At 37.6% G+C, this 12,169-nt stretch overlaps 1 protein-coding gene across 10 annotated transcripts in view; it reads right to left on the bottom strand.

The window, feature by feature from the left end:
* HERC1 (HECT and RLD domain containing E3 ubiquitin protein ligase family member 1) overlaps positions 1-12,169 on the bottom strand; it is a 174,669-nt gene that overhangs the window by 18,795 nt on the left and 143,705 nt on the right. For all 10 annotated transcript variants that reach the window (XM_032480983.1, XM_032480982.1, XM_032480981.1 and 7 more), the window contains 12 exons: positions 11,994-12,121; positions 10,962-11,162; positions 9,601-9,731; positions 8,591-8,790; positions 8,100-8,205; positions 6,392-6,538; positions 5,920-6,021; positions 4,616-4,789; positions 3,084-3,377; positions 1,879-1,944; positions 1,581-1,706; positions 581-719 (listed from right to left, as the gene is read on the bottom strand). In XM_032480983.1, the coding sequence (XP_032336874.1) occupies positions 581-719; positions 1,581-1,706; positions 1,879-1,944; positions 3,084-3,377; positions 4,616-4,789; positions 5,920-6,021; positions 6,392-6,538; positions 8,100-8,205; positions 8,591-8,790; positions 9,601-9,731; positions 10,962-11,162; positions 11,994-12,121 (1,814 nt within the window). The remainder of the gene's footprint in view (positions 1-580; positions 720-1,580; positions 1,707-1,878; positions 1,945-3,083; positions 3,378-4,615; positions 4,790-5,919; positions 6,022-6,391; positions 6,539-8,099; positions 8,206-8,590; positions 8,791-9,600; positions 9,732-10,961; positions 11,163-11,993; positions 12,122-12,169) is intronic.

Genomic DNA, 12,169 nt, shown 5'->3' with positions numbered 1-12,169 from the left:
AAAAGGGCTAGGCTGTGCAAGGTCCCAGAGGCAGGATGCAAGAGAACCGTACAGGAGCCCAGCCCCCCAGTCCCCACCGCTGCGCTCTTCACACTTAGATCTCAAAGAAGAGACATCAGAGTACTCAGGAATTCGTTCTCAACTCATGCGACTTGAAGGCTTAAAAAACTCTATCTGCTCTCCTTGTAGACTTCAGCGTCAGTAAAAGTTAACTTAAGAAACAAGCCAAGAGGGGCTCCCGCAGTGGTTCTCCAGAAGTATTCTTTCTCCAAGTCACAGACCATTCTGACAGAGATGTCCTTTAAAGTCTTTATAGTACGTATGCACAGTTCCATATAAACTGATTTTTAATTTTAACAAAACACATGCATGATTACTACTACTGCTATTAATAGTTGCCTAATTACAGTTTTGCAATTTTAAAGAATTTGTTTACAATCTTCAGCTACAAAATCTAAATGTAAGTGAAAACCTTATGTGACTTTACCTAGCAAAGGTTTGAGATGAGTTCCAACATAAGCAAACATTCCTACAGTTTGCCCATAGTTTCCCATGAGCTTTTAATTGAGGATAATTTTACCTTGTAAGGCTGAAATAACTGTCAGCACGTGAAGGTCATCTGAATTTCCTTGTCCTAATCTGCCATAACTTCCTTCCCCACAAGCCAACACTGTGCCATTGGCCTGGATGACAAAGGTGCAATTCTGACCACATATGACCTAGTACAAAAACATATATTTAAGTACATTATCTTTTATTATATAGTTTTAACATGTAAACATTTTAAATGATTCCATGTATACCTAGGATACCTTTATCAACTCTTTCATCCTTTCACTAAAGCGGAAGGATTGACATAACTATGGGGTTCCTACAAGCCCTTGATTATTACAAAACTGCTTACTTAACCAAGAGGTATATGAGGCTCATCTGACTATTTAAGATAGTTTAGAAACATGTTGTGATCTACAGGGACTTCAGCCAATTGCGCAGCATTTAAACAATGTTAACAACAAATAAACAGAAGAAAAAGGAAAGGGTGATAGGAAAATAGTAAAGGCTGGCTGGAGATCAGCAAGCAGCAGAAACTGGAGGGACTATACACAAGAAAGAATAGTGCATCCCGGGACTTACTAAGGGAGAGAAGAATGGAAGAGAAAGCAGTGGCCTCAAGAAGGGTTTGGAAATACGGTACATTGATTATCAGGAGAGAGGAGAGGTGTCCATGAAATCTGGCTAAAGCTCCCAGTAAGTTTATGGTCGCAAGAGAAGATGAATAATTAGGACTTCTATAAATATGTACTTTACCTTTTTTAACTTCTATAAATATGTACTGGGCAGGCCTAATGCATAAAGCTGTTAATTCGTTACACTTGAAAATAAGAAAAATTTAGAAACTTACTAACAAAACTGAAGTCTGATAAAAACTTTGGAAGCTACACAGCATGACTTTCTTTGGTGATTCCTCGTAATAGACTATGCAATGGACAAACTTTATCCCACAATAAGTTACTGACAGCAAAGGAATCAGAATTGTCAGATCCCAAGTTTCTTCTCCATTTCTTTACCCTGTTAGTTACCTGCTGGGCCTGTGAGAATGAGGGAGCTGCTGCAGGTACCATTACATTTCTTCCAGCCTCAGCCAGCTGTCCATGCCGGCCAGCACCCCAGAGGTAGACATCACATTTACCTCCCAGGTGCCAGTCCTAGAAAAAAACCACAATCATGTCAAAATTTGATTGGTTAATTCAAACAAGCATGTACTGGGTACAAGTGTGTGCCAGCCTCTCAGGGAGACACCAAGACACAAACACACAAGCACTTAGAACCAAAAGATTTACTAAGAACCACCACATACATATCTGCACCTTCACTGACCTCAGGTCTGGAAGTTGCCCAAGACATAATTTGTTCATCCATGCCATTAATCCATTTACTGTTGTCCTGAAAGATACAACAAACATCAGGATCAGTTTCGCTTAATCAAGATTTATCTTTCTCATTTTTTAAAAGGGCCTTAAAATGATCTATTTATTTTTTAAAAATAGGAAAGGAAAACCCCAAGATCACATGATCAGCTACCAGCAGAGTGAAGACCAGAACGCAGTGTTCCCTTCTTCCAAGCCATTTTCTGGGGAAATCTTTTTGCAAAAGCCTTCTTTCCAAAAAAGAATTTGGCAATGCTATGAGAAATTATGAGCAGTTTTACAGTCATGCCAAACTTGATTTTTATACATTGTTTATCACAAATTTCCTATTACGATAAATATTTTCAACTATCACTATCACCAACACACGGATGACTCAAAGCTAACCACTTCTGAGGACCCACAGATACAAGGTCATGTGCAGGAGCCACTGGCCCCATGAACTCGTACAGCTGTCAGCAGGCCACTTCATCTTTCTAGGCTTCAGATTCTTCATCTACAAAATGACAGATCTGAGGCAAACGGGCTCAGAAGGACACTTCCTAATTAAAATATTCTATATTTAGATAATTTTTCTCAATTCATGTCTGTTTTATATTGTATCTATATTTATATAGTCAAAGAGACATATACATGTATATACCTTAGCTGGTAAGGAGGTTGTCAGATCGGGTGCTGGCCTGCACTATTGACACAGGCATTTTACCTCCACCACAGTTTCTGAAGCTAGACACTCTCACATACAATCAGAAAGAAATGACAACTAGAATGTTCTTCCATATCACTTAAACATGACTGAAGTGCCAAATAATTTAGAATCTATATGTGGAATAAATCTCACAAGATGACCAGGAAAGGACACTAAACTGTATTTACAAACAAGGTACTCACAGGGTTCCTACAGACAAGAAAATGGGAAAATAGGGGACTATGTCATTGAAAACCAGCAAGTTTATAAGAGCTCCACAGTGTCAGTATCAATCCCTTCCACCACAGAAGCCTCCCACCAGATTGAAAGTGACTATCTGAAAGCACAATATTTAAGCTTACCTAAAGGCTATGCAAGCTAGCCAATACTAACTGAGGGTCTGCTATGTGCTAGACATCCATGATATAATCTCGGTTACATATAACAGCAGCTCATATTACACTTACCATCAGGAATACAAGTTCATCCTCTGGAACAGGCTCTAGGTCAGGAACAGTAAAAGATTCTGGAAACTGTGCTCCGTTGGTCAGGGCTTCAGCAGCTTTTATGGTGGTTGAAAAACATTCTAACCAGGCCCACTCATTTGGATTCCAGGATGCAGGGTCAGGGAGACAGTGCTGGTGGTGTGGTGGCACTGGAGGGTTACACAGCAGCTGGTCCAGATGCAGTCCCACAGCAAGGGAAGCCAGGCATTGCATATAGGGACTGTGGACAAGCTGGTCGCCGCAAACCACGTGAGGCTAAAAGAAGATGCAAGGATATTATGCCAAAGAGCCTGTGCCAAATATTATACATTAGCCTACTGCATTCTGAAAGCCTGCAGTCATAGTTTTAAGTTTACCTTTTTTTTTAACCTTTTTTAGAAGCTTTTTAAAATAATTTTTTTAAGATATACAGAGAGTTGCAGAGATAGTACACAAAATTCCTGTTAATCCTTCACCCAACTTCCTCTATAACATCTACAAAATGTTACATAACCATGGTGCAATCATCAAAGGTAAGAAACTAACCCTGATTACAATATTAACTAAACAACAAAATTTTATGTGGTTTCCCACTAATGCTCCTTTTCTGCTCCAGGGTTCAATCTAGGATATGACATTTCATTGAGTATGTTTTCATTACAAAGTTTTTCATGAATCAAAAGAAAAAAAAGCAGATCACTGAACCATGGAGATCTGCTCCCTCTCACATTTCCTCCTTTACCAAGAGAGCCCTGGTAGCCATCAAAGGAGCAGCCTCCTTCCACGGCCTTCCCTACTTGTAGCAGAGCAACTCTGAGACACTGTGCGATTCAAAAAAGAAAACCCGGGCAGATGGGTCAGTGAAATTAACTGGGTGCGGTAAACAGCTGACTATATTAATGTAGCATGGCAAAAAGAAAAAAGGCAAAAAACCCAAAGAGCTCTACCCAGGGGCAGCATACCGTGACTACTGAGGGATGGAAGGCAGGTATACAGGATCATGGCCTGGGCAGTAGGTCTAAATCCCATGATTCCTCACTCTACTGTTCAATGACTCTACTTACTTCAGCCTTAGCTTTTCCACTAAACGTTTCACAAGGATTCACCTGATAAGTGGAGAGGATGTCTGACACCCATATCCACCCCTGCTTCCCAACTCTGGGATGGCAAAACCACACAAAAATAGATAAATGGGTCAGAAAAGGGAAGATGATATTCTGAGCACAGGTTTTTCAGGAAGTTTTGGAGTGAATAAATAATCTGAAAAAGAATGACAGAAACTGCACAAATTTGAGGGTTATTTAAATTTTTTACTCCCACTAAAATAAAGTAAAAGTAGGCTTAGGATTATTGAACAACTGTTTTAGGCATGATTTATCTTCATTTGATTCTGCCCAAATACCCCACTTATTTAACTCAGGCCTCATGCTCTTAAGGGAAAAATTCAAAGCTATAATTCAAATTCCAAAGCACCCGTCATCTGTAGACGTGCAGGAGTGAGTGTAATCCATTACCTTTTCATAGGCATACTGCTCCTGAAGCATCATAGGCAGCCGCTCCAGAAACGCTCTCATGCAGGGAGCCATGTTTAATCCCAGAATGCCCTGCTGCTTCAGTGCTGTCCTGCAGGTTGCTAGAACATGATTGGCAGCAGCCCATTCTGCTGTGCAATTCACGACCAGAACATCCTGATGGAAAATAAACCACGCCACGTGAAATATTTGTTTAAATAAAATAGACATAATTCTATCACCGTTCATGTATGAGAAATCCCTTCCAGTAACTGCATTAAACACTCTTGCTTTGTGAACATTTTATGCTGTGCTTTTAATGCCTACGAACTTCAAAACCTCCTGAATTTTGTCAAAGCAAAAACAAGTGAGTAAGAAATAACTGTGAAATTAGTGAACCACCTTGGATTAGCTGATTCTTCTTAAAGAGACATTAATTATTTGCTATTTCATAGGACTTGTAGGACAAGGTATGTAGTACATTTCAAAAGTCTGATGTGACCACAGGAAGACCAGAGGAAGTAGCACTCTGCTGGAGGACACACACGTCTGCAGAAGCAGCACTGCTCTGTGGCTCTATGGTTTATCCTGTGCAGGCCACCACTGACCAGGGTCTGATTCTATATTTTACTTCTAGTAGGCCTGTTCATGCAGGTTTACAGGTCTATTTTAGTATCACTTAACCACATAAAATGTCAACCAAAGCAGAACACTGGCGCTATTCATTAGGGTCATGAAAAGCAATACTATAAGGGATAATGTCATATTGTAGAATTACTTCACAGTAGGGAACTAGTATTTTTAACTAGAGTATTAAATTTGAAAGCCAAGATACATTTTGTATACTTGAGTTAAATGTCTTTGGGGTGGTTCTTCTTTTTCAAGGAAAATTCTTTTGAGACACTTTAGTGCTATCTCAAAGATCATGGCAGAAAGTAAAAAATCCACGTTACAACTTCCACTTGAAAGTCATTCAATAATTAAGCATTTTCCCCAAGATTTATGGTAGAGTATTAGGTTCTAGCTTTCCTTCTGCCACTAAATACTTGCAATATCTTTTTTTTTCCAATATGTAAGAAAGATTTTTATTAGTGAGGTAAAAAGATAGTAAAAGATAGTACACTCCCGAGAACTGGGAGCAGGCCAATCCGAGAGAGAAAAAATGGCCAATACGTTTATTATCTTGAGCAAGTAATAATCCCTCTGGATATCAGTTTTCTCCTCTGTAAAGTGGGATGCTTGGACTACAACCTTTAAGATTCCCTTATAGGTTTTCACCTTGCAATTTAATATAATTGCAAAATCACCTTTGATCTATTTGAGCAAGCAGCCACTCCAACATCTGGAATCCATACTGTGGTCTGAATAGCTCCAGAGCCTATCACAACAGTTTGCAAGACAGAGCCATCCTAAAATGAGAGGTACTTATCAATACACATTATTTAACTAGTTAGTCATTATTTATATTTTCAGTTTATACTTCACATTCACAAAAATTTTTCTAAAACCTACACTTTAGGTAAATTTGGCAATGCCCAATGGCAGACTACTTACTGTCCAATTTTTAGGGCCTTTTCTATATGACTTCAAAAATACATCACAAAGAAAAATTAAAGGGCAGATAATTCTGAAAGGATAATTATCTTCAATATTCAAATATCTTCAATATTCAAGATATTATTCCACAAAATATTCCTAGGATTGGCTGGGTTAAATTTTATCATATGTAAGTTAATGTAAAATCATTTCTTAAGATAAAAATAACATCTATACTCTTACCCTTAAAGACCAAATGTTCATGAGGCCACCTAGTCCACCAGACACCAGGGCCAACCCATCAGAACTAAAGGCAACGGTCCGCACAGGGGTGATGTGTCCCCGCAACTGATAAACACACTTGGCTCCAACTGACTTTCTGTATCCATCCTGCAATTCATTTTTATTTTTAACAAATATTAAAGCAATTTACAGATTCAAGATTTACAATTCATTCTTGGAAATTTTATATTTCAGTATAAAATTGGAGAAGACAGAAGGACAACTTTCTCGTAAGTGTTAGCCTGACAGAGAAAATAATAAAGCATCAACCTGGCTCTCCTTTGCTGATGCTGCTTCTTCTTTCCTGACACACTTCTAAGCTGGGTTCCCTTACTCTTCTAACTGGTAGAAATGACTACATTTCTAAGTTCCAATTATCCCTCAGAGACAGGAAAGTTCTAACTTCTATTTTTTTAATGAGTTTTAATTTTTAAATTTCAGTTTACGTAATTTTCCTCTTGAGCCCCTAACATTTGTGAATTGCACAAGCTGGCTCCACACAAGCAGGTTCTTCTTTCTGTCCTGTCGGCTTATGGTTCTGTTTCTCACATGGTATCTAACATCACATTTGCTCTGCAGGTTTTAGGAGTGAGATAGGTGAGACCTGTCAAAAGAGCTACTCTTTAGCACAGAGAGCAAACCAGACTTATCTCTAGTGCTCCCACCTCCGCTTCTGTGTTATTATCCTCCCATTTGTGAGCTACCTACTTCTTCCTCCTCAACCATTTCTTCCTGCCTTTAAATTCCCCCTTCCTTCTAGTTATGAGAGAGTATAAACCCAGATACATTCATTTACCCAAAGATGACATAATTTATTTCTTCCAGTATCTGTATCATGAACAAAAAAAGAAAGCAACAGAGGTTGCAAATTGGTAACTGAGGGACGCAATTCAATTAGCTACCCAAGGTTTTAAAGAATTTCAAGTCAGACGTCAAAGCTTAATATTGGGAGATTTAACCTAAAACACTGAATTTTCGGCTTCTATCAATAAAAACTGGACAGTCTATTAACAACAGGCTTTCATTTCTGGATAGTGGCAATCAGCTCTGTGGCAGCTGGGCCCTTTATATGAAGCATGTGCACTTCTGGGTTTGTTTGTGTGTGTGAGTATGTGTGTGTATGTGTGTGCGTGTGTGTGTGTGCGCGCATGTGTGTGCGCGTGCGCGCGCACATGTGTGTTTTACCTTCCCTACATATTCCAACGCCCAGCTTTGTGAATTTATGTTACTTACCTAAATGGCTCTGTGAGTATCTATCGTAATTTTTAACCTCTGTTTAAGGTAAAGGAACTGTTCTTCACAGGTGGAATTCTGGTATTACTAGAAGATACTTTGGATAGGAGTGCTCCCGTGGTGCTGCTACTTCACTGTATCAAAGACTTTAACTTAGCACTCATCTATTTGTGGTGTTGATTATATCCCATAAATGATCACCACTCAAAACATACTGAATATCTCAACTTAAAGAGCAATTATGGTATCTCTGACTTATAAAAATTAAGCTAATTCAGAGAGCACACAAAATATGACAATTATTCACATTTCCCTAACGGCTCTTGACGTTTGAGATACTAAGTAGTAAGTACCTTTGTAATCAAGGGACGATTACTTGATAACACACACTATCGATGGTTTCAAGTAAGGTCTTGTAAAATATCAGAACACTTACCTGGCAATTTGATTCCTGGTCCCACCATCCTTCTGAACTAGTCACGCTGGTCTGTGTGGTGTCTTGCGGAATACGCCAAACACATACTAAGCCACTCTGACAGCCACTTAAAAAATTTGATCACATAAAATCAAAACACGTCAATAAGCAGAAGTAAAAATATTTTCAAACAGCAATCAATTAAGACCTGATAGAGCTACTACAAAATTACTTAAAAATTTATTTGTAGTAGGTATGCTATAATCTTTCACAAGAAATACAAGTAGGACCAATATTCTAACTACCTCACATGTAGATAAGGAGATTACATGTCAAGTTTCACACTGGAAAATTGCTCTTTATTTCTCTAAGGTGATCTTATGATATTACGTATTATAAGAACAGTAATTGGCAATAAACTGTTTAAGATTATGGAAAAGCCACATTTAACGCAAGTAACAGTCTATACTAACATAAAAGTTAAGACACACACACACAAATTTACAACATACGTAGCCATCAGTAAATGCAACTTCGATCCTTTCCCTGGAAGGCTGCACCAAGCAATGCCATTCACAATAGATGGGTGGCAGAGTGAATGCAGACAGCGCCAGCATCCTGAAATAGGCCCCCAGAGTTTCACATTTTCTTCTTTGGCACATGTCATAAGAATATGACCTGTTGGGTCCCACTTCATACTAACAAGAGTATCCTGAAAATGGTAGAGGGAGAAGAAAAAAATCACAGTATGCTTCCTTCACAAATAATTTAAGCTTAATAATTAATGACCTATACTTCTATTACTCAATGACTTTGAAATCAACATTTTATGCAAATCAGATGCTGTCACATTATTCCCAATCACCAGACCAACTCACCCTTTAATATAGTCTGCATTATATTTGCTGCAGTCAAACCTCAATAAATGTTAACTGAATGAATTAAGTATGAAATTCTGATTCAGAAGGGATATATTATCTTTCATTGGCATTTTTAAAGTTATTTTTATTGACTAGTAATCATTAAAACAGTAAAAAGAAGAGACTTGAAAAAAAATAGCACCTCTTACACCAAAACAGCAAATACTACGAAAATCTGGGACATGTTTTGTGTTTATATGGTTGCCAGCATTGGGTTCTTCTGATTTTTTTTTTAACCTTCCTTCACACATTCCAACTCCTGGCTTCATGCATTTATGTTACTTGCCTAGATGGTCATACAAGCATCTGAACTGGCAACCTCTGTTCAAGGTGGAAGAACATTCTTCATAGATGGAATTTTTAGCGTTAGTGGTAGGTACTTTAACAGGGGGTGTTCCTACTTTATCGCTTTGGTTTTTACCTCTTTCTTAGCTCAATGGCTTTCTTACATAGACTTTTCCATTTATACACATGGTAAAAAAACTGTATAACAACAGAATATTAAATCATAAATGACTGGTGTAAAAAAATTTTTTGAGAAACCAGTATCAAGCAATACCACAGTATAAACAAGAAAAAGTAACCATTTGGTAAAGCTTTACCTTATGTGCATCTATGAGAACAATGCCTCCTTTCTCAAGTGGCTCCTTTGTTCCCAGTAACAATTTTCCATCAAAATATCCCACTGCAAATGGTCTATCTTCACTGAACCAAGCAATGCAAGTTACGGACACTAACATGATAAAAACAAAATTAAAAAATTTTAAAATACAATAAAATAGAAGAGACTGACTTGTCATTGTCTAACCTAAAAGACAGAGACTTCGCAACAAATATATATCACTAGAATCACTGCAAGTAAGTTTCCAACATCTCTTTAACATTTAGACAAAATGCAGGCTTATAGCAGGCATTCCATGTAATCCACTTTTAAAAGCATTTATAAGTGACAGAGGACTACTTCATTTTTAATCTCTCATTGTTTTCCAGTGGTTATTGAAAAAGAGAGACCAAAATTGAATTCCCTTGCTGATTTTAAGTCACCATACCAGATTCTTCCCTTTTGGACCAAAATCTACAATGAAACTGAGAAGCGAAATAACCCAAGTCATAGAGAAAAAAAAATTACCTGGCCCTCTTTTTGCTTAATATTCCCTATTCAGTATGTTTCCAAATTCTATCAAATATGTTATATTCTAACAATCTATATTCATATTTGCTTCTCTACATGTATATAACACTGGAAGGCCACAAAAGAGGTAAAGAAACAGTATCTGTGGGGGTATATGGGGACATGGAAGCTGAGTAGATGGGAGAGACACATTTTACTGTATACCTTCTTAAACTTCAAAATTCTTGAACCTTATGAATGTACTGTCTATTTTCAAAAAAACCCCAAAAATGGTTCTATTCTGTTAAAAAAAAAAGTACCATATAAATAAGTTAGGACTGGGATCTTTGAGATACTCCACTCCCCCAAAATATTTAACACAAACTATTAAGACACCTAGCCATCCAAAAGGAACACAGTGAGAAAATAAAGGAAAGCAGGCTTCCTACTATGTCTTCTCAGATCAAGAACTTTTCTCCCCGCCTCCTCCTTCCTCTATTTCCTCAATTTAACTCATATGTTAACAATTTCATATCTACCAATGATTAGTGTCCTTTTTCCTCTGGGACATTCCTAACTTTCTAGGGAGAACTTGGAGCCCACTGTGGTGTTCAGACACTTACTTACACAAAGGGTAAATGACTAATATAATACTATTAGATCTTATTTTGGCAGCGATGTGTGGTAGGGGTTGCAGAGAAATATCTTTCAACTTAGTAACTAATTAAAATGAAACATCAACTGGACAATGCCGAAAACAAAACCAAATGTAATATTCACTCAGCATGTGCCAAAAAAGGTATCTGACTGGAGGGAACACTTTCACAACCAGACACGAGTCTAGTCATTTACCGTCCTTTCGATAGCAATGCTCCAGTTCTCGACGGTGCATGGTGGATACATCAACAACTTCAATTAGTCCTAGAGATCCGTCCATCCGTCCCACCAACAATAATTCTGGAGATTCTCCTGACCAGGCTGTAGATGGACCCTCTTCTGGCCAAGCCAGGGCAGATACCCAGTGAGGCTGAATATCTACTAACCCTTTTCCTCCTAAAGAGGGAGAAAATGTTAGCTAGTTGTCACTTAATAGTTAAAAACAATAACAAGAACAAAAATAAGTACTACTTAATTAAATATACTCAAAGTAGTCCCCAATTTCATAACAGCCTGCTAATGAGTAAGACTGCAAGGCAGGATCCTTCACTTATATACGACACATGACTATCAAATTAACAGCTTTTCTTAAACTATTAATGGGACAAAAATGATAGCTTTATAGAAGAAAGAGTAAAGGAAAATAATCAGTGTACAAACGTCAAACACTTAAGTCCTTTCCTAATAAGTACTGAAAACCAAATAAACATATGAAATTTACCTACAGTTAAGGCTAGCTGTTCTTTCAAATATACAAAGCAGAACAGCTATTCCTCAAACATGCAAAAGCAAACAATAATACTGATAAGCCCAAGACTATAATAATGACTTTTACTTTCCAGCCAGGTATTATTAAAAATTGACAAGAGTTTGTAACCTGTGACACAGACAAAATTAATAGAAATATTTCAAGTGATTCAAAACAAGACATAGGTGAAAATACATTAATTGCTCCTTCTCTTCAAATCCTACTTTAAACACTTAGGTGCACATAAAAAGAATTTTTAGTTTATAACTACCACTTTAATTGAAACTCCTAGAAAAGAAAGTCAAGAAATGAACATTTCCGCTTTAATTTAAACTATACTATGCATAGATTTTCACAGCTGATGAACAGATTCTGAGTTTCAAGGTGAAGGGAAGGCAATGTTTGAACTCAGAAAAGCTAAAAGAAAGGCTTTTAAAAAAATATCTTCAGTAGTTTACTAATATTTATGTGACTCTTACCATTAACTTGCCAGATATTCACCATCTTTTCCAAAGCTCCAGCTAGGTATTTGCCACTGATACTCCAGGAAACAGGCGAGAAACTTGGATCACTGGGTGACCCCAGGCTTTCCTCAGCATCTCCTTCCCTAGTATATGACAGATAAGTATAGAATTCTAATCCCCATCAGCCAAAA

The sequence above is a fragment of the Camelus ferus genome, chromosome 6 (genome assembly GCF_009834535.1).
Source record: "Camelus ferus isolate YT-003-E chromosome 6, BCGSAC_Cfer_1.0, whole genome shotgun sequence".
In the NCBI taxonomy this organism is placed as follows: Eukaryota; Metazoa; Chordata; class Mammalia; order Artiodactyla; family Camelidae; genus Camelus; species Camelus ferus.
Note: the sequence above shows the minus strand (reverse complement) of the source record. Positions and strands in the feature narration are given on the sequence as shown.